A 26433-nucleotide genomic window follows, 5' to 3' on the forward strand; every position below is an offset into this window, starting at 1 on the left:
GACAGCCTGCAGAGAGTTCATTCACAGATCATGCTTTGCGTATGAGCTTGGTTGAAATAAATTGTTTTTCAAGCAAATTCTGTATGATTAAAATTAACCATTAGTCTAATTTCCCAATTATAGTAGCACTTTCTTTAAGTCCAAACAATTGTGTTTACTTGCTTACTGTGCAAGCTAGTACATCTGCCAGGATAACCTTTTCTTCTCCCTTTCTTTCCAGAAATTATACCTTTTAATCCGAGGTTCTTGTTTGAATTGCCACATGCTGACATGTCCTCGAGCCGTGGTTCACCTACTGCTAAGTCAGCTGAAGGTGCTGGAGAAGGGGTTGCTTTATGCTGTCCATGACCTTGAAATCATTTTGAACAGGGCAAGTACTCTGTAATGCTCCATCCCATTTGGAGTTCATGGTCTCATAACTATAAAGCTCTCTGCCAATTTCTTTTCTTCTGTTCCTTTTAGTTTGTAGAGCAGTGTGCAGATGCAACAGGCTCAGAAATTGAAGAAGAGTTAAATCGTCATGTTCAGGAAATATTACAGAACTCTGAAATAAGAGATCGGTGTTCAAATGTAAGTACAGGCAGTGCTCCTGATTTCTTGGGCTTTATCTTCTTAAAATAGCAATGTGCAGAGCAAAGCCTGTCTTTGTAGGTGCTGGGTTTTGTCCAGTTCTGAACTGTGCTATTGGGCTTTTTGAGGGAAATGTCTGAAATTAAACTTAAAAAGAATCTTATTTCCTGTTAGTACAACTGTTGATTTTCTGGAAGATAGTGTCTATGTAGGGCAATGTTTTGATGGTGTAACCATATTAAAATCTGGTACTGCTGTCAGTATATCACCCACAGATGTTGATACTTCTCTGTATGATGCTCTGGCTGTTCTGAGCTACTGAACACATTTTGAGAGCTCATGCATCCACCAAACTTGCAGAATAAAATACAGTGACATTTTTAGGAAGAAATGTGTAATTGATTTCTAGTTTCCATTTAAATGTAGTTTAATGTACCTGGTTAATAGAGGCAAATGAGTGAAGAAGATATTTAAAAATCTAAGATCATTGAGCAGATTTGTTTATAAGCCAAGTTTAATTTCTTGATCACTTGTTTAAAAACTAAGCCTAAGCACTTTGTAAATCATACATTCATGAGCAGTCAAAAAACACATTTTTGTCACTTTTCTACCTTGTTAAGTCATCATCAGTGAAAAGCTTTAAATTCCAGTAGTGACTTGAAAAATAAAGACTTTATGGAATAAATTGAGAAAGGAGGGTGGAGAGCACGGAGGCATGTGTGTCTTCAGCAAATGGGAAAATGATGAAATATTTCTACTACAGATCAAGGCCTGAATTAATGAGTTCATAGATGTGTGTGCATTGATACTAATAATGTTCATGCTGATAGTTAATGTTAATTGTATAGTATTTAGTGATTTCTTCATATAAGATGTCTTAATTTATTTTTATTATATTCATTATTTTTAAGAGTTTTTGTTTTTTTCTTTACCAGGTCAAAAATGTGTGTGAGTGTAGAAATAGACTGGTATCACAGTTTTGGAAAGCACACATGGGTTCAAAGAAGTGCCCAAACTGCAAGTAAGTTTAACTGCATGAGGAAGCTGGTTTCTAGTTAAGTACTGTATTTATATTAACTTTTTTCTGCCTGTCCTGTTTGTTGTTTTTATTTTTTCCTTAAAGATCCAGGAGATCACTGGTGCGAAAGGAGCACAACAGCAAGCTGACAGTAACCTATCCTTCTACAGTGTACCATAAGTCAGGAAGGGAAGGCATTCTGGATGAAACAGCAGGTGAAATATTTCTCTTCTACTCAAATATGTTTGCACTTCTTCCCTGCATTTAAGGGGCACAGGTTTTTAACAGTGACTGTGCACTTGGAACTCATTTATAAAATCTATTGCTTATAACTAAAAACCAGTAAGCTTGGGAGTTTTAGAAAACCCAGTTCCATTAAATTTCTGTTTGAGAGCCTGTTGTGCTTTTGCAGCTTCAAGTGTCTCTGTGTCAGGAAAAGAAGTACAACAGCATCATCTTTGTCAGCTTTAGGGTGGTTTTGGGGCACTTCATTTTTGGCAGGTAATAGATTTTCTGCTGGGTTTTTTGAACCGAGCAACTACAGATAAGATTAATTAGGAGGAAAATGACCAGCTTCATTAAGAACATCACATAATCCTAACTCATATGAACTAATTTCCTCTTAAAGAGTAAAAGACAGAAAAGAAAGTAGGTGGCACTTTCCAGGATTAATTAACCTATTGTTTGAATCAACTTAAACCTTTTCCTTCTCATATCCTTGATCCTTTACACAATGAGACAGAATTGAAGCAGACATTTATGTGTGTTATTTAGCTCTTTTAGAAAACGTTTATATAGAGAGTTTATTTTGTTTGCCACTCCATGATTTAAATACTAAATTAAATCTCTAGAGCTGTGGCTGAAAAAGCAAAATGGGAAGTATTCTCTATTCTGAACTGAGATGGATCACACACAGTTAGGTACATTGTGTATAACCTGTGCATGGTTAAGTCTCAAAAGGGCAGTGATGCATCTCTGTTAAGGATGGAAAGGTTTTCTAGGTGAATGGAGAACTGAACTTTCAATGTGCAAAAATCTGCATTTCTGGACCTAAGCCAGGACAAGAATAGGAAACTGTCTGAGGTTGTGGGAGAATTGTTTTTCATCTAGTTGTGGAAATTGAGATCTAAAATCTCTGGCTTTGTTTTGAAAATACTTGATCTTTTTTGCTTTTCAGTAGCAAAACCATGTGTTCCTTCCTCTCCAAGGGAGAGGTGGCCCAGACTCTCACTTGTAATATGGATGGATTGTAGGCTGGTGCTATTGTCTCCTTCAGTTGGGTATTTCATGGGGACCTTGGTACCTCACTGGTAGTGCCTGAACCCCACTGAAAGGTTCCCCAGCTGCAGGCTGACTCTTGATTTGTATTTTGGTCAGGGGATGAGGTAATTTGAAGAAAGGTTCCAGCTCACTATAAGTCAAAAAAAGCATAAACTTTAGATGTTGGAGTGGAGTCTCATTTCTGTTACTTATATTCATATTCACTAGAGACAGAAATTATTTCTTTTTTACTTACTTTCATATTCCCAAAGCAAACATTTAAGTGATAATTTTGATGTAGATGTCAGCCAGTATATTTTATGTGTATTTCCAGTCCTTCTCTGAGCTGGAAGCACCACTGTAAGCAGAAAACAAACCACAAACAGAACCTTTCAAAGTAATGCCTTGAGATTTTTTTTAATAATTTTTTTTTCTTTTTCAGGTATTGATGAAAGCCAGTTAGGCAAGAGAGGATACCTGACACCAATGACTGCCAAGGAATACATCCTGGCTCTGTGGAAGAATGAAGGTAATGGTTGTGAAATGCAACATTACTTTGTTTTCTGTACCATTTAGTGGACAAATCTGCATATCTTCCAGTATGAACTTGTCAAATCTTTGCCTTTTGCCTTAAGGGCTCCTGGCTGCAAAATGGGTTTTGTGACAGGAGGACTGGCAGCCAGTGAATGCAGAGACCTGGATTAAATTAACACTTTGATCAATTATTCTCAAACTGTAGCTCCCCACAAATCACAACTATTGTTTGCAGAGAGTGATTTTCTTATGGTGCTGTTCCCCACAGTTACATTGGTTAAAGACTGAGAATGGATTTATCAGCCACTTTTTTGAGTTGCCTGTACTCTGAATCTGTCTGCAGTTGCCAGGAGAAACCAAAGCAATTTGAATCAATCAGTCAGTAGCTGGAGACTTTCTTCCCTTTGTTTTGCTTTCTCCTTTTGCTATAAGATATATTTCTGTCCAGAGTTGTTTCTAAAATACCACGTGTGTGATAAAAAATAAAAGTGGCAATTCTTTCTAACCTGTGTCTGAATGTTTTTATTTTAAACAAGCTCAGTAGTGTTAACTTAGCAGATTCTTTTCACTTGGTTGACCAAGTGCATCTGGTGGTTTGGATTCCCAAACAAGAGCAACGAGAATGAGTTTATGTTTCTTCTGTATCTTTTTAGGTTTCTTTCTGCGTTATCTCTTCCCTGGGATGGATCCCCATGAAAGTTCAGGATTCAGTCCAGACATGTTTTTTTTAGACCTACTCGTGGTTCCACCTTCAAGGTAAAATTTATCCCCCTAAAATTTTGTAGAAATCACAGGGATTTAGTGCATCCTTTGCAGGAGTTGGAGATCCAAACTCCTGTAGTACAGACACTGGTCTGCTTAGGTGTCAGTGGAGTGTTTAATAAAAATCACACTAGTAATTGATGGTAAGTTTTATTGTAACTTCAAGTGAGTTCTTTAGAAGACTGAAATACTAATTATGGAAAAATATATTTTCGTGTTAGTATTTTATATTATTATAGAATATTATAACTGCACAGTACCAATAGAATTTCTTGTTAAGGATTATTCCTCTTTTATGACTGTCCCAGTAGAATATATGAGTTTTTAAATGCCCACTGTTAGTTTGGATTATTTTCCACGCTCTGCAGATTGAGTTTAGAATGTTTGAGGTTTATCATGCTGCTTTTGAGTGGCTTGAAATCTTCTAACGTGATTTTGATTTGCTGTAGGTATCGTCCTGTAAATCGTGTTGGAGATCGCCTGTTCACAAATGGGCAGACTGTGAACTTGCAGGCTGTGATGAAAGATGCCCAAGTGATAAGGAAGCTCTTGGTTTTCATGGCCAAAGAACAGTGCCAGCCAATAAAATTTACAGAAGAAATTCAAACAGTAAGAGTTGCTGGTTATCTTATTCTTTGCTTTTTTGGATGTGTGGGTAGAGTTAAGGAAGGCTCCTGTTTGAGCTGTTCCTGTAACAGTTTTTGCCTGAGCTCTTGGAATATCTGCTGGTGGAGATGTTCCATACTTGGTTTGGTTTTCTCCCTCTGCTCTTTTCTACCTGGTGTAAAGGGAAAAAACATTTTGTGCAGATTCTCTTAGCCATGGATTTTTGGTATTAGATTACTGTATGTGAGACATAACAGGTTCCTGTTTGTGGAGAACGAAATATGTACAGCACAAACAGTTCACAATAAAACTTTGCCAGCATCTCATCACATGAAAAGAGGAGGGAAAAGCCACTTTAGCTTGTAAATTTAGGGAAGCCAGTTGTGATTGTGTTTATTTTTTGACAGTTGATGTCTAAGTAGGACCCAGAACTTCACAAATAGTACAAGTAGTAACAACACTTGTTTGCTTCTGACAGTTCACGTTGTTGTATAGTATAAATGATAATATATGTCAGCTGCCTCATTCCATATTTGTTCATTAGTTGTATCATTGAGGGGTCTTTGACATTGGATTCAGTTTCAGGGGAGCTTGATTTACATCTGCAGTGTAAACCATTTTGGAAACATTATTAATTACTCAGAATGTAGCCACTAGATGGAGATCTGTACTTAAAACATTTGACAGGAGGTCAGTGGGTTTTGGATGTGACTGGTTTAGTGCTTTTAGACTGAAAACAAAGTTATATAAGTGATAAAAACTCTTGGATTTACATTATTTTTATCTAAGAATAGGATTTTCTAGTTACATTGATTCCTGACATGGACTGACTGCCAGTGCAAAATAATTGTGAATGTTTCTTTTGTTCTATTTAGTGCTGTAATTAATGCTATAACTTCAGCCTAGTAAATAGAAGATATTTTTTGTTATGTCTAAGTTTCTAATTTCTGTTTCTTTAGGAGACAGGAGAGGATAGTGAACCTCTGGACCGTTCTGTGCTGTCAACGATTCCAGGACAGAGCATTGCAGATAAGCTGTACAATGCTTGGATACGTCTGCAGAGCCATGTCAACATTGTGTTTGATAGTGACATGGACAAGCTGATAACAGAAAAATACCCTGGTATTCGTCAGGTGGGTAGCAGGTGGAGTCTGAATTTAGAAAGAGAAGCTGATGGAGTAAGAAAAAAGTGAACTATTTGTTGTTAGTCTGTGGTCATTTTTATGCCACTCATCATTGCTGGAATCCATCTGGTTTCCATACTTCAGGTTTTAATTGTTACCTTCTGATTCCCAAGCTGTTGGAGAAGAAGGAGGGGCTGTTCCGCAAGCACATGATGGGGAAGCGCGTGGATTTCGCTGCTCGGTCCGTCATTTGCCCTGACATGTACATTGGGACCAACGAGATTGGCATCCCTATGGTGAGAATAATTCGTGTCTTTCTGCTGCAGCTCAGGACTGAACTGCACTGCTGGCATTTTGGTAGCAGTTTAAAATCTAGTTAGAGGGTTTCTGACTTGTCTGAACACTTTCCTGCAAGGAAGGAGCACTGAAGAGCAGGAAATCCTTACTGTTACAAGGCAAGAACACCACATCTGAGAAAGAGGATTAAAAGAAAAAAAATAAAAAGCTGTACTTGATTCATGGGATTAGGAATGGGTGCAGACTTTAAAAGTAGACCCTGTTCCTCCTATGGTCTTTGCACAAGGTATTTTTGAGGTATTGCAGCCTTAAGAGATGGCCGTGATACTGTCACCAAATTATTCATCCTTAAGGATTTTTAACTTCATAGGGATGACACCAAACCTGAACTTGAGCTTTTCATTATGTTTCCAGAAAATAGTGAACCTTATGATAATGTGCTTTTTCTCTGTATATGTTGGCTGACTTTTAGAATCTAAACCCATGCTTGCTTTCTTTAATTACTAATTGAGTTTTACCCTGCAGTAGAAAATTGTAAAAAGGACATTGTTTATATTCACATGATAGAGGATTTTAAAACAGAAATGTATTTATTTGACATTAAAGTAGACTGAGGAGGAAATACATTAAAGAGGTAAAGTAATTTATGCTTGCATTATATTTCTTAATTTTTGATGTTGTTTTATCAGTGGCTTTTTTTCTCTCCTCTTTCCCCTCCTGTCTAGGTATTTGCCACCAAACTGACTTACCCTCAGCCCGTCACTCCCTGGAATGTCAAGGAGCTGAGGCAGGCTGTGATCAATGGCCCCAAGGTGCACCCCGGGGCCTCCATGGTCATTAACGAGGACGGGTCTCGCACGGTGCTGAGCGCCACCAGCCTGACCCAGCGCGAGGCCATCGCCAAGCAGCTCCTCACCCCCTCCTCGGGGGCACCCCAGACGGGCCTCAAGATTGTGAGTATGGGCAGAGCCCTCCTCCGCCTCTGGTTCAGGGGGTAGGAACAAAAACACGATACTTTTTCAAATTCTAAACCCCATTTTCCCATCGTTTAGTTTATTCTAATACGCAGTGCATGGCATTCATGGTGCCAAGATGCAAAGTATTCTTAGTGCTGGCCTTGGCAGTGCTGGCTTAGCAGTTGGGCTCCATGATCTTAGACATCTTTTCCAACCTAATTAATTCCATGTCAGTTGCTTCTCCTGTGTGCTACAGTTTAATCAACCTTTGAAACGTCTTAATTGTATCTCCATCCCTTTCAAGAGTTGAAAAAGTACTGTTTACCTATTAGGGCAAAATTCTTGGTGTTTAATAGTTTTCACATTGTTATGTATTACACTGTCTCTCATAAAGGCTTTGAAATTTAAGTCTGGGTTTTTCTGTGATGTCAGTTCTTTCAGAACCTGTCACAGAGTTAAACATAACTTATTTAGATTGTACAAACAACTCACCATACTCTTGTTGATAGTCACTTAAGTGGATATTTGGATGTTGCTAACAGAAAAATTAAAATGAGACTGTTCTGAGAGACTCTCTTCTAGATAAGGTTATATAGTGTTGTACTCAAAGCTGAAATTAGGAGACTCCTGGCCTCTGCTTCAGCTGCTGGGTCATAGTACTACCTTAGTCTAGGGTGTATTGTGGCAGGTATCAATTCAGCCCAGTGGGCTTTGGATGAAGAGCTGATTAATTTGATCACTGTGGTAGTGGAGAATAATTGTTCGGTGGAGAGCAGAGGGCGTTCAGGGGCAAGCAGTCTTGAGTTTTGCACAGAGGACAAATACCAGAAAGAAGATGTTTAGGATGTGTGTGCATTTAAAGATCAATTAATCCTTTCTGAGGCAGCAACCAAATCTGTGTGGCAGGTGTGTCGGCACATTAAGAACGGGGATGTGCTGCTGCTGAACCGGCAGCCCACGCTTCACAGACCCTCCATCCAGGCTCACCGCGCCCGGATCCTGCCCGGGGAGAAGGTGCTGAGGCTCCACTACGCCAACTGCAAGGCTTACAACGCTGACTTTGATGGGGATGAAATGAACGCCCACTTCCCTCAGAGCGAGCTGGGCAGAGCAGAAGCCTACACCTTAGCCATCACTGACAAACAGTACCTGGTGCCAAAGGCAAGTGAAACTGCCAGATACATTCGTTTCTAGATGCAGTCACTTTCGTTTATTTTGTCTATGATAAATGAGATAATTTTTTAAAATCTATTTACTTACTTCTGAGGTTTATTTCTGTGTTCTTTCTTCACTTGTGGTTCTGTTTCTCTAAAGAAGGCCCAGCACATCCAAACAATCTTGTTCCTTTGAGTGTCAATGTCCAGAGAAGATTCAGTAGAGAGTTGTGTTGTGATGAGTTCTTTACAAATTACTTAAGTGTTTTTTATCCAGTGGGAATAATTTTGGGAGCTGGAGGCACACAGCTTATTAACCCCACCACCACTTTTTTCTTGTTACCTCTTTAGGATGGGAAGCCACTTCCTGGTTTGATCCAGGATCACATGGTTTCTGGAGTCAGCATGACAATCCGGGGCTGCTTTTTCACCAGAGAGCAGTACATGGAGCTTGTGTACCGAGGGCTGACAGACAAAAAAGGAAAAATTAAACTCTTTCCTCCAGCCATTATGAAGCCACAGCGATTATGGACAGGAAAGCAGGTAATTTATCATTTACTGGGTTAAAGAATGATGGTGATTTCAAAGTAAGCAGAACGCTGGTGCTAAAACCAGTGCTGCTAAGGGTGTTTGGAGGCCAGATCCCATCAACACCATGTAGGTTTTGCTGTGTGTTTCTGAGCTGTAAAAGCCAACAGACAGCTTTTTTTTTTTTTATCTTAATATATCTAATTATTAGAAAAACCTTTGCTGTTTTATATTTCTGAGTAATTATGTGTCTCAGCTAACTGATCCTTCAGAGGGTAGAGTAGTAGGAGAATATTCCTGCCTTGTCAGATTTCCAAGCTTTCAAAACTTTGCTGTCAGTGGAAAGAATACATACAGGACATTGCTTTTCTCATTCATGCCTCAGAATTTTTTACTTTGAGAAGTGATTATACAAAAAAAATAATTCCTGCAACTCATCCTGCTTCTTTATAGGTTGTTTCCACTTTGTTAATAAACATCGTTCCAGACAACTGTGCTCCACTGAATTTGACTGGGAAAGCAAAAATTGGTGGGAGAGCCTGGGTAAAAGGACCTGCAAAAGGATCTCTGAATCTTGATTCAATGTGTGAATCTCAGGTATGCAACAATTCTGGTGCTTGGCTGGGCTGTGTTGTATTAAAATTGTGTGTACAGTAAAGGAATGGGAAGGGAACAAGGGAGATGACAAAGTTAAAAGCAGATATTTGGCAACAGTTACTGCCAGAAGTAGGTGATTGAAGGATAGGCCTGGGAGTCAGGAAAATTATCTTTGGTCTTGACTTAGGTAGATTCCATCTGTTTTTGTTAGACCATGTCTCTTCATTGTCAGACTTTGTAGGTGGAAAAACGCAGATGGTGCTAGAAGTTTCATTTCTACTATAAATTCTGAAAGTATTAGATAATCTGACCACATTTAACCATTCACCAGTATGTAAGCTTTTTAAACTTAAACCAGTTTTCCCATGGAGTACACGGAAAAACCTGTAGAGGTCATAGTAAGATTAAAATTTCTGTTTTCCTGATTCAAAGCTGTGTTTTATTTTTCAGGTTATTATCAGAGATGGGGAGTTACTGTGTGGAGTCTTGGACAAAGCTCACTTTGGCAGCTCTGCCTATGGGCTGGTCCACTGCTGCTATGAGATCTATGGGGGTGAAACCAGTGGGAAAGTGCTGTCGTGTCTGGGACGCCTCTTCACTGCTTACCTGCAGCTGTACAGGGGATTTACCATGGGTGAGTACCTGCAGCAGTGCAGGACTCCTGAGGTATAAGCCAGACATGGTTGGGCAATAATACATGCAAATTCTCTTAATAAAATTCTGCAAGACCGCCCTTGAGTGGGATAGCTGCCAGCCCTTTTTTGATCTAGGTTTTTATCAGTGCATAGCTGGTCTTCTAAGCATAAAGAGAAGGTGCAGTCCTGTATGTCCAACAATTTCTCTTTTCTGTCCTGCCTAGACAGAGTTTACACAGTGTCGTGTACAATGTGTGAGTGTTGAACTTTTGTTTAGATCAAAACCTCATGTTTTGCTTCTCTAAAAAGTAATTATTGTGTAGAAAGCAGAACAGCTGACAAGCAAGGTGAAAGAACTTCAAGGGCTTGGTGATCAAGTCTTGCACATCACATTTTACTGTAAAACTTCTGGTAAATCAGTTTGAAAAACTTTCATTACAGGTTTTCAAACTCGTACCAGGGTTATGGAGACACAGTCAACTGTTAGCAGTAGTGAGGGACCATCAGACTGCTGTGAGCCAGGGAAAAGGGAGAATTATCTTTATGAGTGAAGAAGGTGACTGATTAACTGTGAGACACAGGACTCCTGAGAGCCAGGGTCCAAAATCTAGTTAGGAAAAGATAACAAGCTTGGAACCACTAGGGCACATCAGAAGAGAAGTGAGACTGGAGCAGGAGTTTGGGATTTGGTGTTTTGACACAGCCATTTTAGTGACCATTTCAGTGTCCGTGGCAGGACTCCTTACAAATAACTCACAGGAGTTCAGGTTCCAGTGTTTAATCTGTTCCCTGGTCCTGTCATCTCAAGGATCTATATTTTTAATTTCTCTTTTGAAAAAAAGCTAATAAATGCCAGATTGTGATAAGTTCAGTTAATAGGAAGTTTGATGTGGATGGAAGAAAAAGTTTGATGTGGCTGGTCCATAAAGCATTAGTTTGTGTAAATGCACCAATTAAGATTTTTTAGAGACTGTTGAAGTTAAGACTTCTTAAATTAGGGAAATTAGTGAGTTGATTTTGCACTCTTACTGTTTAGTTGATGTTGCTCTTTTTTTTTTTTTTTTTTTTTTTTTGGTTTTTATGTTTTTATGGCTTTCAACTTCTCCATCCAAAAGCTACTCGGATTTTTTTCTTCTTGTCAAACTGCAGGCCCTGACTCTAACCATCATTAAAACTTTAGTTGTGACTTTCTTTCCCAGCTCTTCACTCAAAATCCCTGATGCCAAATGTGGTTCCTTCCTTGCAGTTTATACCATTGTGTTCTGTCTCACCTCTTTAACAGGGATTGAAGATATTTTGGTTAAACGTGAAGCAGACTACAAAAGAAAAAAAATCATTGAAAGGTCAAGGCAGAGTGGTATTCAAGTAAGTCTGTTTTGCAGATTTTTTTTTCCATAATGCAAACTTTTAAAAATACTGCCTTGTCCAATCATGCCTGCTTAACACCTAAAACTTCCTATATTTTACTTTCAGGCTGTTAGAGCTGCTCTTAATTTGCCAGAAACAGCATCATCTGAGGAGGTCCAAGGGAAGTGGCAGGATGCCCATCTGTGCAAAGACCAGAGGGATTTCAACATGGTTGATATGAAATTCAAGGAGGAAGTAAACAGTTACAACAATGAAATCAACAAGGTTGGCATCGAGGCATCTGTGCATACTAATCTTGTTTAACTTTCTAATTAAGTTAATTAATTTGGATGAGCGGTGGCTGACTCTTCTGGAGGCTGAAGCTTTCCATCTGTCCCCAGCATGAGGCTCCACATGCTGCCTCTTCTCCTCAGCCTTGTTCTCCCTGAGCAAAAAGATGGCTCTCTATTCAAGATGCTTTTGAATTTCTGAATAGCAATGTTTGTGATTCCTCATTGTTTCACTTTGTTCCACAGGAAATTCTTGGGTTTATTATTTTATTAAGAACGTTTGGTTTTGTTCCCTTCACTCCCCCACAACTCTGTAGGTTTGCATGCCCCTTGGTCTCCACAGGAGCTTTCCAGAGAACAACTTGCAGTTGATGGTACAGTCAGGAGCCAAAGGATCCACTGTAAACACAATGCAGGTAATGACAGCCAGAAATGCTCAGCAGCTACGTGTGCTGATGTGATGTGTCCTGGAATATAAGCTGTTGGGGAGCTCATGTGGGGATATCTGATACCACAGCAAGGTTTCCATTCTGGACAGAAAAATGCTAGAAGAATGTAATAAAGGCCTCAGTGGGTGATGGAAGAGAGTCAGTGTTTATTATAATCTATTTTTGAATCCTCACTACATGAGGATTTATTGAAATAGCAGAACTGCTTTTGAGAAGGAATGCTGCAGTTTATACAAACAAACCTACTGTAGGAGAAATGACTTCTCCTGGCTTCTCTTGGAGACTGACCCTCTCTTTCTTCAAATTCTGAATAGGAACAACATAATGTTTGGTTTTGGTAGAAGTGGCAAGGATACATTTCCATTTTACCATTTGCAACACAGACACCAAGCAAGAGACACTCTATAAAAATGCCATCTAAAATGGAGAGAATGACCACAGCTCAAAAGAGAGAGCATTTTGAGTTGAGGTTTTTGTTCTGTTTTTAGTACACCGCTGAGAGCTGGTGAGGGTAATGTAGGGACCTAAAAAATACTTAGAGTATTTTTCGTTTCACATCTCTACGTTAAAATAAGTATACAGAATGAGATATTGAGGTAATGTTGAGGATGAGTCAGGCTACTGGAATAACTTAAAATGAGCAGGTGAGATCTCCATGCCTTTTCTGCCCTCAGTACCAGGAACATTTAATGAACAAGTCCACATTGAGCTACAGAGAATTTACTGAACATTTTACTTTTTTTTTTACTGTATTTTTCAAGAAAAATTACTAAGCTTATGGGAATAAAAAGTTGGATGGAAAAGTGATGTTTCCTTTTTTCCTGTCCACATTTAGATTTCTTGTTTGCTGGGCCAGATTGAGCTGGAAGGCCGAAGACCCCCACTGATGGCATCTGGCAAATCACTGCCATGTTTCCAGCCTTATGATTTTTCCCCTAGCTCGGGAGGATTTGTGACTGGCAGATTTCTCACTGGGATCAAACCTTCTGTAAGTTTAAGACTGCTTGTGTTGATACTGAAGTTTATTTAAGTCTTGATATTTTAATAGAGAGTATCTGCAATTATAGATAAATGGACATTTTTTCACCCTGGTTTCATATGAAGCTTTTGAGGAAGAACATAAATTGCCAGATTTGATGCAAGTATTAGCAGAATGCTGATGGTATTGTGCTTGTGTTTAGGAGTTCTTCTTTCACTGCATGGCTGGCAGGGAAGGTCTTGTGGATACAGCTGTCAAAACCAGCCGTTCTGGGTACCTGCAAAGGTAAGAGGCCTGGTTTAGAATTAGAGCCTTTAAAAGGTCCTTTTGTTGGTTGCTTGATTTTTCTCTTTCTGAGAATTTTCTCTTTCTGAGATTTTTCTCTTTCTTTTCACTCTCTAAGTGCTTGTATTGCTTAGATTAACTTTACTGTGTTTGATTTTTACAGAATAGTCTGAATGCTGAATGTTTGTTCTAAGTATAATTTTCTAGAGATCTAGTCCACTGGAACATGATAATTTCAAATTTACCTCTGGCGCATTACAGCAGCAGCAGCTTCTTTTGCAGAAATCTTTTCTTCTGGCACAAATATAGATAGATGTACAAGTTTCAGGCAGCTCTAGTTTTTCTTGGTCACATGGAGTGGCTCTTGTCTTTACTCAAGCACCATCTCTAGTGTACGTAGAAGAAAATGTAACTTTTTAATTGTTTCAGAGGGTAGTGATGAGTTCTAAAGGAGGGATGTCCCTTTCTTAAAGGAAACTGTTAAAGCATGACAGCAGAAATGGAGAGTAATTTACTGTTTTATTTTAAGTCAGATCAGTCCAAGGAAGCTGGAGGGAACAACATGCTGAAAGCTTTGCAAATTAAGTATTTCACAGGAGTGTTGTGTCTATACGATTTTGGCTTCCAGAATTCCTAATCAGCCCTTAAGTACACTTCAGATGTTGATGAAAACAGTGGTTTTTGTGTTAGAGTTGTATCATTCTTGTTGCTTTGTAGCCTCTTAACAGCATTTTTCTTCTCCTTTTTTTCCCCCCATTCTTTTTTCCCTCTGGAATAGGTGTATTATCAAACATTTGGAAGGACTGATAGTTCAGTATGACCTGACTGTACGGGACAGTGATGGCAGCGTGGTGCAGTTTCTGTATGGAGAAGATGGGCTTGATATCCCTAAAACTCAGTTCTTACAGCCTGAGCAGTTTCCTTTCATTGCAGAAAACTATGAGGTAGAACACCTAAATCTTAAGTATTTATGAGGGATGAAGGGGAGACTGAAACACATGGTTAACATCTGGCAGATCTGTCAGGGATCCAGTGGCAGCACTTGTTTGTCTCAGTTACTTTCAGACTAATGTGCAATTTTATTTGCCATTGTATTCAAAATATGGAAGCAATCTGAAGTCTGCAGTGTGATTTAAGCGGGCTCAATTTCACCAGAGCATCAAGCACTGTCTGTTCTAACTGCACTTGAATTCAACAAAGATGACTTCACTTTTCAGTCTGTCAAGTTTGATTAACTTCCTTTTACCAGTATCACCACTGCTTATTATTGAGTGATGATAATAACATAAAGTTATAAGGAGTTTAGTCTCAGTTGAGTTGAAAACCAAATTCATTTTACAGCAGTGACAGCAGATGACCTTTTCAGTTTGTTTTGTCTTTTCTGGTACAGTGAGGACAGAGAGAAGAACAATCACACAAATTACTTTCTTACAGGTCATCCAGAAGACAAACCATCTGGATGAAGCTTTAGCAAGGATGGAGTCTCACCAAGCTAACCAGCAGTTCAAAGCCATCAAGAAGTGGCGAGCCAGACACCAAAACTCTGTGCAAAGAGAAGGAGGTTTTCTGTTGTTTTCCCGAAAGAAACTGGCAAGTTTGAAAGCACAGCTTCCAGGAGGTGAAATAAAGAATGGAAGAGATCCTGCTACTTTACAGGTGACACAGAAGCAGTTGAACTGATCAAACCCTTCAAAAGAAGTTACAGAATTCACTATCTTTTTTATTGCTCTGTGTATTCCAAAGTGTTTCACAGTTTAACTAAACAAGTTGACTTTTAAAGGGATCATGTCAACTAGGTGGGTGATAAGCAGAGATTTATTAAAGTCTGTGGCCCCTAGTGCTGGGGAAGGGGCTAAAAACTGAGATAAATGTGTTGTTAGGAAACAGGTCATGTTTGTGAATGGTTTGGGGACGCTGATTCTGTTTATGTGGGTTATTCGGTTTTTTCTCATGTACACAAAGTAAATGTCCCTTGCATGGACAGCTGTCTGCTAGCTGGAGGAGAGCCTGTTTGAATACCAAAGATTAGAAGGCTGAGCCAGCCCTGCCTAACATTTTTTTCCAAAAAATAGTCTTGCTTAAGCTTCTTGTCCATCACAGCACTGGTCTCTAACATGGTTTGTAACGAAGATGGTGTGTACAGACACAAAATGCAGACAGGTCCTGCTTCACAGCCTTGTTGTTGCAAGGAATTTATCCTGGTGGAACTTAGGCAGTTAGCATGAAACTCCAGGTTGAAGGTGTTGAGAGATAACTCTGTGAGCTTGTCTGCAAAAGCTGTTTTTCCAAATCAGAGGTTCATTTATTGAGCTATGCTGAATTTGTGTTGCTCTTGACACTTTTTGATAATAAGGTTCATTTTCATGCCAGCTTCGGACAGATGAGGTGAGAATCAGCTACAAGCAAAGGTTTAGGTGTATTGAGGGTGTTCATTCCCAGTTAAAATCATTAATTGAGGCCATATTTCATTGATTTCTGGAGTGGTTACTATGGATGCATAAGTCAGTGTATTTTAGGCATATAAAGAATCTTGAAATCATTTGGCTTCAAAAATGTTAAATAAAGAAAAAGGAGAAGACCATATTTGTAGCTGAGCTGTTAGCTCTGTTGTGTACACCCTTACATTCTGCACAGGTTCTCTTTTCCTCCTTCACTGCTCCTTTATTGCTTGTCTTACTGTGGGTAAACCAGCCAGCTTAAAAACCTCCTCTTATTTTCAGTTGTTGAAGATGTGGTATGAGCTTGATGAGAAGAAACAAAGGAAGTATCTGAAGAAGACAAATAAGTGTCCTGACCCAAGCCTTGGGATTTGGCGTCCAGATACTTATTTTGCATCTGTTTCAGAAACATTTGAAAATGGAGTGGAAAGCTACATCAGTAAATGGGAATCTGAGAGCAGCCGGAGTTATGTTCACCCAGCACTTTCATCTGATAGGTAAAAACCTCTGAGTATCTTCTTCTTTGCACTGACCCAAAACCCAAATTACCTTTTTGGAGTGAGTTTGCTAAAAGTCTTTGTTTCTGTTTTGGCCTTTGTGAAACTAAGCAGTGGGTTTCAGAATGGTTCTTAAAAGGCAAATGTGCTTAGTGTGCAATGGAGAGGCTCTGCTTATCTGTTCCTTCCCAACCTGAATTTTCCATGCTGCTGAGGGCTTTAGCTAAGCCTCTCTGGAACAACAGCAATGTATTGCTGTCCCCATACATATAAAATAATACTTTATGGTAATCTTGAAAAACAAAGTATGCTCTTTATGCACCTTGGAGTTAGCAAGGCAATTAGGAAGTGCAAGTGGGAGTAAATGGACTCTCTTTTGACATTCTGGGAATTGGCAGCAGAAATAAAATACAGTTTGGCCAAGGCCCCAGTTCTGTGTTAATGGGGCTGTGTTTGTCTGATCAGATGGGGATAGACAATTTTACAGTTTCTGGAGTGTATTTATCTGAAAACTACCCGGAGAAATTGTCTCAAGTAACTTTCTTGAACTGAGCAATGATTCATTCTTTTCTGAGATCTTTATTTTGTATGTTGAACTAAACCTCTCATTTCCTGTCTCTAGATTAAAGGATCTGTTGTATTTAAAGTGGCAGCGTTCTCTTTGTGACCCAGGAGAAGCTGTAGGGCTTCTTGCTGCTCAGAGTATTGGGGAACCTTCAACACAGATGACTCTGAACACATTTCATTTTGCTGGCAGAGGTGAAATGAATGTCACATTGGGTATTCCAAGGTGAGAAAGCTGTGTCCTCAATGTGCCCTTCATTTTAGGTTTATAATTGTGCTAGGTACACTAGCAGGTATGCGTGAATATTGAGGGTGAACAGTCCTTCAGTGTACTTGTAAATTTTGCCTCTTCAGAACTATTTTCATGTTATACAATTTTCCATTTATTTTGGTTCATTTCCCAGATACTAAATAACTGTGAAGGCCCTTTTCTCTAATCTGATATACAGCAAATCATCAGTTTATTTGGAATAATGTGGGTCCTGACCTGGCCTCATGTGGGAGTGTGGGCTGCCTTAGGTGAGAGGGGATTGTGTTGCTTCAGAGAAATGGGAGGGGAAGAACATACAAGGAAGCATCCATCATGCATCTGTAGGAAACAGACTTCATTAGTCCTTCTGTTCTTGGAACAATTTATTATCATCTATTCTCTTCTCATAACCGGGGGAATAACCCAGTTGAGGCAGTGAGGGGCTGCTGTTGTGCTGTGCCTGGAGGGGAATCAGAACAGAGAAGAGGAGCACTGCAGTGTAACCACAGCTCTTGGTGCACATAGCTTTGGTGGAACTGCCAGTTGCTGCATTCTGCTTAATGAAATTACCTAGATAATTACTTGATTTGCATAGTGCTTTTATGGCTTGATTTGAATGATTATTCTTTGTTTAAAGGTTGCGGGAAATACTGATGGTGGCCAGCACAAACATTAAAACACCAATGATGAGTATTCCTGTGTTCAATACCAAGAAAGCTCTCAAGAAGGTGAAACAGCTTAAGAAACAGCTCACAAGAGTGTGCTTAGCTGAGGTGAGCCTCCTTTTCAGTGCATCCTTTGAAAGTCAGCAAAACAAGCTCTTGTCTGAGCTCATCAGTAGTTTGCTGTGCCATAGTCTTTGGCTTTTTCTCAAGCACATTTTCCTCAGTCTTAGAATTGGAGGGATTCTGTTTTGTCTTTGAGACAAGCTAATCTGTCTGTGATTGACATAGAGCTCAGATAGAGACCTTTCTATCTGTCCCCCACTCCTTCCTAATCTCACACAAATGGTTGTGCTCAATAGAAGCAAAACATGTCTCTGTGGAGATTGAATACACTGGGATGTGTTCAGTGTTCCCTCTTTTCCTGGGAGTGCAGCCTTCTGCTCTCCTACATGCCCTCCCCTCTTCTGTTTCACTCTTGTGAGTTGAAGGCAGCAAGAGTCAGGTTAAGACTTAGCTGTGTGCTGGAATACTCTCCTGCTCCATGAGCGTGGTCAGTGAAAGGAAGCTGTTGGTCCCCTGAGGAAAGGTAATCTCTTGTGAAGGAGTTGGGTGGGAGGTGAGGCTGTTCTTCCAGTATTGTTTGAGTTAATTGTTGGGAAGAGTTTAAGCCAAAAAGTGCAGTAGGGTACAGTACTTTGGCCCAGGAGCAAAGCCTCCAGAAAAGTTTGCCAGTTAGCCTTGTGTAATTCTGGTTTCCTGTGGAAAGCACTGGAACTGCAGGAAATAAATGAAATGTCTTCATCAAAGGAGTAACATTCCTACTTGGGGATGTTCTGTAGGTCTTGCACAAAGTGGACATTGAGGAATCCCTTCATGTGAAGCACAAGCTGAACAAGCATCGCCTCTACAAAATCAAATTCCATTTCTTGCCCCATGAATATTACCAAGAGGAGAAATGTGTGAAACCCAGGCAGATCTTGCACTTCATGGAAACAAGGTGAGTTTGCTTTCAGATACTTTAATATTTGCTCTTCTTTTGCCTTTTTGTAGTTGATTACAGCTGGTGTGGTTTTAGAGCCAGCAGATGTGCAGAAAAAATTTACATAGTTGCTTTTATGTCTTGAATAAAATTGGCAATTTTATTATTCAAGTCTTTTTGAAGGTCAATTTGATGTGCAGGTTTTATATCCAGATGAGTGTATAATTTTATAGTTTGGATGCACAGCTACATCTGTGACAGTAACAGAGGTCATACCAACCTTTTGATTCCTAAATGAATAAGAAAGAGCCGAGAAAAATAATTTTCATTATCCTAGAAGTACTTTTGCATCCAGCAGGGAATCATGTCCTGTTATGAATTGGTTGGCTTGTTAACCAAAATAAATAAATTTTTTCACTTCAGATTTTCTGTTGCACTGCTGAGCTTTGACATTCTGAGTTGCTTCTTCTGTCAGGTTCTTTAAAGTTCTTCTGGAAGCAATTAAAAAGAAGACTGCAAAGATGGCATCTTTTAATGAAGTCAGCACTCGGAAGACAACTCGGAAGGATTTAGATGATGACCAAGACAAGGTACAAAAAAAATCACCTGAAAAACACCTCACCTCCTTTCACTGTTGTTGAGAACCAGAACTGGAAAAGTGTAGCATGTTTCAGTGTACACAAAACGTGTAAATACTAAATTACTACTTAAGTACTTGACATATAAATTGTCTTTGCATTCTCATGAAATTAACGAGGAAATTAAAGTTTTTGTGTATTAAATCCTGATTTGCTGAAGACTGTACTCCAAAAATGCCTGTTCATTTTAGCTTTTTTGAGACAAAAGGATATCACTCTGCTTGCTCCCAGATTAGTGTCCTGTTGGAGCTGTGGTTGTCAAAACTTTGGGAAAGGTTCTTTTATTCATTGAAATGCTTTTGCATGTTCCTTTTGCCACTCCTGTCCCATCAAGGACTGTCCAAGCAGAGTGACAGCTTATCCACCTTGTAGACATTTCTTGTTAAATGCTGAAGTTATCAGGAGTGTGAGTTCATTTCTTTATAGCGGACATACAGAAATTAAATAGTCAGTTGAATTCCAGATGTTTGGCTGAAGCCTTTTGATACTATTGATACTTCCTAGCAGTCAGCCTGATTATCCATCTGTCTTAAATTTTTAGACACTGAATGGTCGGGAAGGTGTAGCAGAGGAAGAAGAGAACATTGTTGATGCAGAAGCTGATGAAGGTGATGGTGATGCTACAGAAAGAAAACGGAGGAAAAACCAGGAAGAAGAGGTAATGACTTTATAGGTACTCAGCACTGTTCTTTAATTCCCTATTTCTTCTGTGTTTGACTTGGGAAGGTAAACTTCCACTGAAACAAAATGCTGAAAAAAACCAAACCCCACCTGAGACGAGATAGGAGAGCTTTGGGCTGAAGAGTTTTCATTTGGCTCTTTTCTGAAGCTTTGTTCTTTAGGCATTTGGGTGGATGTGTCTGGCAATCAGGCTGTCTGTGCTGAAGTCCACCTTAACTTTATCTTTTACTAATTTCATGCCATTAATTGTTTTAAAAACTTTGGTTCTTAAAACATACTCTCCCTGCATATTTCTTTGTGTTCAGTACTTCATAGTTAGATCTTTAAAGATGGAGTGCTGCAATTTCAGCAAGAGAGTGAGGTAATTGAAAATTCTGAGGGAATCCCATCATCAGGGTTGGATTATGGGAAGAAATTGGACTTTCTCAGGGAGAGCAAACTAAATTCTGCTACAGTCTCAACATCCTGTAGCATCCTGGACTGTGCTGAGAAATAATGGCAAGATTATAGAGAAATAAAGACTGAAATGAATCTGTTGTTTTATTTTCTTTACAATAAAATTGCATTTTCTTTGCCCTAGGGGTAAGATCCTTGCAACTCAGCAGTGAAGAACATTCCAGAATTAAACTGTTCATGGTGTCCTGTGTCTGTGTACAGGTTCTGGCTCAGATAAACACAATGTTATTTCTCTGCAGGTTGATTATGAGAGCGAAGAAGAGAATGGGGAAGAAAATGCTAATGAGAATCTGGAAGATGAAGAGGCTGAATCTGAAAAAGAAGGGGAGACTCCTGGTGCTGAAGAGGATCAGAACAGAGCAGAGGGTGAAGATTCTCAGCATCTTCCCTTTGTGTCTCAGACTAAAAAAGGGAAAGATCGTTTGCTTCAGTCAGCAGAGGTGCGAGTGAGTGCTGTTGTGGAGAGCCACCCATCCATACAGGATTACATGTTTGACACCAAAAATGAGCTCTGGTGTGAGGTAAGGTGGAATATCTGAGGGTGGTTGCACAGTGGTTGCATGTAGCTCCCATAAAAAATGGGTCTTTTCAGTGCAGTGCTGCTGTTTTGGCTGAACAATACCATATGAATACAGAAAGTGGCACTACAAATGTATTTTCTATGTCAGTTTTAGTAATTTCTCATTTTCAGAGTACCTCGTGTAACTTTTGCTAAAAACAGTTCTTTGATAGGTTTAATGTGTTTTAATCTTTTAGTATATGATGGTCTACTGTGTAGCCCTTGATGAATAAAAGCGATGGCTGGACTGTTGAAAAAAATGTAAACATCTTAAAAAACAATTAAAAACCTCAACAAACATATACCTGTCCCACTTCAAAAAAAACCCCAAAAACAGAAAAACAAACCAGCCATCCCAAAAAAGCTATGCTTGTGAGTTCTGAGACCTCAACAGCAATGTGGATGAACAATCCTAGGATGGGGAGATCACATTACCATCATTCAGCTCTAATTCCAGTCAGACATTTATATTCCTTCACACACAACGGTGGTAATTCCATTTGTCTGCTTTTTCCCTGAAAAGAAGTGTGCTGGTTATTGAGCCTGGTGTTCAAGCCTCCTTACACTCGGTTGTTTGGAATTTTTTCCCATTAGGTTTCCTTGGCATTGCCACTGACCAAGGTGTACTTTGACCTCTCGTCCCTGCTGGCATCCCTGGCACGCAGCACGGTGATCCACGAGGTGAAGGGCATCACACGCTGCCTGCTGAATGAAAGTACCAACAGGGAGGGAGAGAAGGAATTTGTTCTCCAGACAGAAGGGATAAACCTGGCAGAGCTCTTCAGATACTCTGATGTGTGTAATCTGTTTCTAATCCCAGACTTCAGTGATCTTTTGTATTCTGGGGGAGACGGTGGATGATGGATGTCATTTCAGTTTCTCAGGGGTGATGTGTAGCCTTTTCAGCTTGTGAACTGTCTTCTTCCTCTTTTTATCCCCAGATGTGTTCAGAGCTCAGCAGAGCCTTTTCTCAAGGGCAGCTTGCAAATCAGTGTTTGTGCAGCAGCCAGGGCCTAATGACAGATGATTTCACACGATTCTTTTCTCATGTCTCTCTAAATGTTACTTGAGGGAGTTCTTCCATCTCAATGAATTGCAGTGCTTGAAGATGAATAGTTCTGTTATCCCATCTAGCCCATAGCTCTCCAAATACAGGATTGTTTTAAGTGTCTTCTTTTTTGCTAAAAGTTCTGGCTGTCTGAGACACACTGGGCATTGCATTGTGTTGCTTGGAAGACTATAACATGTTTTGCTAGTGTATTTGCTAGCTTGCTTTTTGTGGTTTGAGTTGATTTTCTCCTGTGGTGAATTTCAACTCCAGTGCTCCTAGTCATGTATTTAATGCTGCTTAACACAAATCCTCAGAATCATTTTTGTCTGTGTGTGACTGAGCTGCTGCCTTGCTGTTCTGTAACTGTTGGTGCTGCTTGAGCTCATGAAAAATGGAGGAAAAATCTATCTTAGCTTAGCTTAAGTTATTTAGAAATACAGAGCAGCTATTGTCCTGACTTGTATCCCTGTTTTTTCTGCTTTCAGATTTTGGACCTGAACAGACTTTATTGCAATGATATCCATGCCATGGCTAAGCATTACGGAATTGAATCAGCCCTAAGGGTGATTATAAAGGAAATAAAAGATGTATTTGCTGTATATGGTAGGATTTCTTCGTATTTTTATTGCCTTTAATACCATTAAGATAGGAAAATGCAACCACATGCTTTCAGTTAGAGTTTTGCATGATCTTTTCATTTATGTGCCTATTTTTAGGTTGCAGGTTTTCATTGTTTTAATGACTTTAGAGTCTTCTGTGAAGACCTTGTTAGTTAATTATTAGGTTTCTTTTAATCAGTACAAAATAGGTGAGGTTGAATTTATTCCCCCTTCACAGAGTTCTTCCATTCTGGTATAGTTTTTGCAAGCTTCAAGTTTCAGACCAATTAATTATTAATCTCTGAGGAAGCCGACTGTTAGACTTGTACAGTGGCCCTGAGAATAGGATCAATCTTGCCTCACTTTGCATTTTTAATGATGGGAATCTAGGCTCCTAAGTTTTTATATCCTTCCTAAAATAGCTGCACTGCATTGTCTGAATTTTCTTCTCTCACATAGATGATTCAGAGAGCCCAGCCTGGGGAGGCTGCACGACTTCATAGGCACTCACTCACTGCAGTGGAGTCTTGCTATGAAATAAACTATTGAAAATAGGAAAGATTAATACAGTGGGAATTTTAGCAAGCAGTTAGATCAAACAGAATTGCCAGCTGGCAGCCCAGAATGGTCTGACCTTCAAGTTGTTCAAGAACTGCTCAGTAAATGTTGACAGAGCTGTTAATGACCCCCATTACACTGAGTCCACAAGTGTTATTTAGGAATAAGTGCATTTTTTTTTAGCCTAAACTGGGTTTTCTGTGAATGCCTGATGTCATGCACAGAGAACATCAGAACCTTTCTGACTTTGGGGCCCAGCTAATCCAGGCCACCAGGTGAGGGGCAAGAGCTCTGTCCCTCCCAGATGGATGGATGTGTGGTCCCCTTCTGTGGCTACAAGGATGGTGCAGACGTTTGCTGATTTTATGGGGAGAAGCCGTGCTGCCTTACAGCATTCTTGACATTGCAGTTTCCCATTCTTTTCATTTCAATTTGGAGAGATAGTGTTTTCTATTAGAGTGAGGTCTGCCTCTCTTGGATATTTGAGGGGAGCAGTTAAGTCAGAGAGACACTGCCAGAAGAATGTAATAGAGATGTTCTCCAAGCTGGATGGATTTAAGGGGTTTGTTTTAGACTTGATTTGTTTAAAAAGCCCCACAGACTTAGCTCTTGAATGCTCTGATGATTGGTCTTCCTTGTGTTTTAAGGAATTGTGGTAGACCCTCGACACCTTTCACTTGTGGCAGATTACATGTGTTTTGAAGGAATTTATAAACCACTGAATCGCATTGGAATTCAGTCCAACTCCTCCCCTCTGCAACAGATGACGTTTGAAACCAGCTACAAATTCTTGAAGGAAGCAACCATGATGGGTAAATGGTTTACTTTGAGATCTCTTGCTGCAGTGTTTCACATATGCCTAGTTTTTGTTGTAACTTTCCAGTATTTTGAGTAATGCATAATTGCATTAGAAAAAAATGCCAGAGGCAGAAATTTTAGTTAAACCCTTGCCTAGGAAAATGTTCCAGATGTTTTTAGTAAAATTCTGTCAGCTTAAATAAAGCCAACTCCCACATGTAATTTGTGGGGTCTGTGACTACTTTCTGTAAGAATTAGATGGGTATTTTAACAAACCTTAAGGTTGTTAAGATTTGTTATAGCTAAGCTTTATAACAGACTACTAATCTGCCTTTTTCTGTCTCTACTATTAAACTTGTCTTCTCTGCTTTATTTTTGTGCCTGTGTCATAACTTTTATATCTTTTCCAGCCTTGCTATCCAGCATTTTATTTTGAGAACAGACCTCCTGACTGTTCCTTTGCACTTTATCTGTGCTTTTTTCCCTCAAACACAGACAAAGAGTCAGACTCATTTGTCTAATGGTAGGTTTGTGGTGCCATTTGAGATTCCCCAGAGTATCCCTGTGCCCTCTAGTTGCCTCTGTGGAAGGTGTAGAGATCACATGGCTGTGTGGATCATTTAGGACTTTTGGAGCAGCACTAGCCATCTGCATTTAAGGCCTTCTGTCAAAAAAACCCTTGTGCTTTAAGTCTGTCATTTGACAGCTTCTGTGATCTCAGCCTTTTGATACTAATTACATCTCCCTTTTGCAAATAAACCTGGTTTCTGTCACTTGCCAGTCAGATGTTTGCTTGCAGATGTTGCTGTGCTGTGTCCTTCCAGTTACAAATGGGGAGAGCTCTCAACATGATCTCTTCAGCTTCTGTCTTAAAGTGCCTTGCACTGATATCAGAAATACTTCTGTCACCGAATTCCTTTTTGCTAATGCTGTTTCATAGCTTTTCTGAGAAGAAAGGTTGGGTTTTAATTAATAGCATTGGTTACAATTGACACAGTTAATCTGAAAATTGTGAAGGAAAATTGTAAATCCAGGGTGAAATTAAAGAAAAGAGGATGCTTCTCGTTCAGTTTCACTCTCTGGATTTATGTTGTATTGCATATTGACTTAGAAATTAAATCAGAGGAGGTTTTTGCCAAGTGAAATGTAATGTATGGATAATATTATGAATAAAGACATTCAGTGCATGCTGACAGAAGGGCAGGGTGGCTTGGCAGGAGCTGCACTGATTACAAGCAGAGGGAGTTAATGATTTCACCACGCTGGAAATCAAAGTCATAATGGAGATTGCAGCAGCCTGGATCTAATTTGCTTTAATGTAACTGATAACTTGACTGTTCATTTCAAGAGACACTGAGGGGGCCTGGGGCTGATGCCCTGAGCAGTAGGAAGGAAAGGAGCAGGTTTGTGAGGACGTGCACAGCCGAGGTGAGCAGGGCTGTTGGAGCACAGGCTGGGCTCCTTGTGCAGGGAGCAAACTGCATCAGCCGTGAGATCCCCTGGGCTGTTTGCTCAGAGAATGACTCTTTGTTAACATCACATGAGCAAACAGGGCAGCACTACTGTCCTGTTTAACCGTCTAACAACGGGGCTTTTTTTCCTTCAGCTGACACACATTTAGGAGCAGCTTATTTAATTATCCAGCTGTGGCTGAGATCAGAGCAGTGAGCACATGCCGTACACAGTGCTGTGTATGCTCCCACCCTCTGCATGACAGAAAGTTGAGTACATTTTGCTCAGTGGAATAAAGATAACCAATCTTAGCAGCAGTTTTAACAATTTTATTTCCAATTTCCTACTGCTCTAATGATAAACTTTCAGCTTGCTGTAGCTAGGATGAATGAAAAACAGCCTGAATGCTTACAAAGACAGTGGAAGCAAAACAATCCCAGCCAGACATGTCATCTGGAGTGCTTCCAAATTTCTGTGACTATTTCGCTACAGTGAGTAACCACAAAATCAGAAGAATTCATGGAATGTCTCTCCAGTGAAAAGTTCTCTTCATATCTAGCCAGAAGGATTTAAAATACACATCAAAGGATTCATGCTAACAAAGGAAAAAGGCAAGCAGTGACAAGGGAATCTTTCTGGTTTTGCCTCACATGTATTTTTTAGTGGTCCGTATAGCCACCGGGATGTGTTCACTGGAAGGTCAAATCTGTGTTCTCTTAGAATTCAGACTGTTTTGTCTTTCCATGTGGAATCAGGAGATTTTTAGTAATGTGTGGCCTAATTATTTGCTTGGACCAAAGATGGGGATGAGATATTTGTTGTTGTAGGAGGGGTAGGAAGAGTTCTGGACTCTTAAC

The 26433-nt window shown here is 39.7% G+C and overlaps 1 protein-coding gene across 1 annotated transcript in view; it reads left to right on the forward strand.

The window, feature by feature from the left end:
* POLR1A (RNA polymerase I subunit A) overlaps window positions 1-26433 on the forward strand; it is a 29311-nt gene that overhangs the window by 1719 nt on the left and 1159 nt on the right. The window contains exons 3-33 of the mRNA XM_088162994.1: window positions 221-370; window positions 463-570; window positions 1506-1591; window positions 1694-1803; window positions 3291-3377; window positions 4036-4138; window positions 4594-4753; window positions 5710-5883; window positions 6048-6170; window positions 6897-7124; window positions 8034-8288; window positions 8633-8824; window positions 9263-9406; window positions 9857-10040; window positions 11324-11406; window positions 11515-11673; window positions 11996-12094; window positions 12963-13115; window positions 13309-13391; window positions 14170-14335; window positions 14826-15047; window positions 16112-16326; window positions 16949-17116; window positions 17778-17913; window positions 18645-18802; window positions 19260-19374; window positions 19964-20080; window positions 20799-21080; window positions 21713-21913; window positions 22655-22772; window positions 23974-24138. Of these exons, the coding sequence (XP_088019120.1) occupies window positions 221-370; window positions 463-570; window positions 1506-1591; window positions 1694-1803; window positions 3291-3377; window positions 4036-4138; window positions 4594-4753; window positions 5710-5883; window positions 6048-6170; window positions 6897-7124; window positions 8034-8288; window positions 8633-8824; window positions 9263-9406; window positions 9857-10040; window positions 11324-11406; window positions 11515-11673; window positions 11996-12094; window positions 12963-13115; window positions 13309-13391; window positions 14170-14335; window positions 14826-15047; window positions 16112-16326; window positions 16949-17116; window positions 17778-17913; window positions 18645-18802; window positions 19260-19374; window positions 19964-20080; window positions 20799-21080; window positions 21713-21913; window positions 22655-22772; window positions 23974-24138 (4744 nt within the window). The remainder of the gene's footprint in view (window positions 1-220; window positions 371-462; window positions 571-1505; window positions 1592-1693; window positions 1804-3290; window positions 3378-4035; window positions 4139-4593; window positions 4754-5709; window positions 5884-6047; window positions 6171-6896; window positions 7125-8033; window positions 8289-8632; window positions 8825-9262; window positions 9407-9856; window positions 10041-11323; window positions 11407-11514; window positions 11674-11995; window positions 12095-12962; window positions 13116-13308; window positions 13392-14169; window positions 14336-14825; window positions 15048-16111; window positions 16327-16948; window positions 17117-17777; window positions 17914-18644; window positions 18803-19259; window positions 19375-19963; window positions 20081-20798; window positions 21081-21712; window positions 21914-22654; window positions 22773-23973; window positions 24139-26433) is intronic.

This window comes from Sturnus vulgaris, chromosome 4, assembly GCF_052056855.1.
Source record: "Sturnus vulgaris isolate bStuVul1 chromosome 4, bStuVul1.hap1, whole genome shotgun sequence".
NCBI classification, from domain to species: Eukaryota; Metazoa; Chordata; class Aves; order Passeriformes; family Sturnidae; genus Sturnus; species Sturnus vulgaris.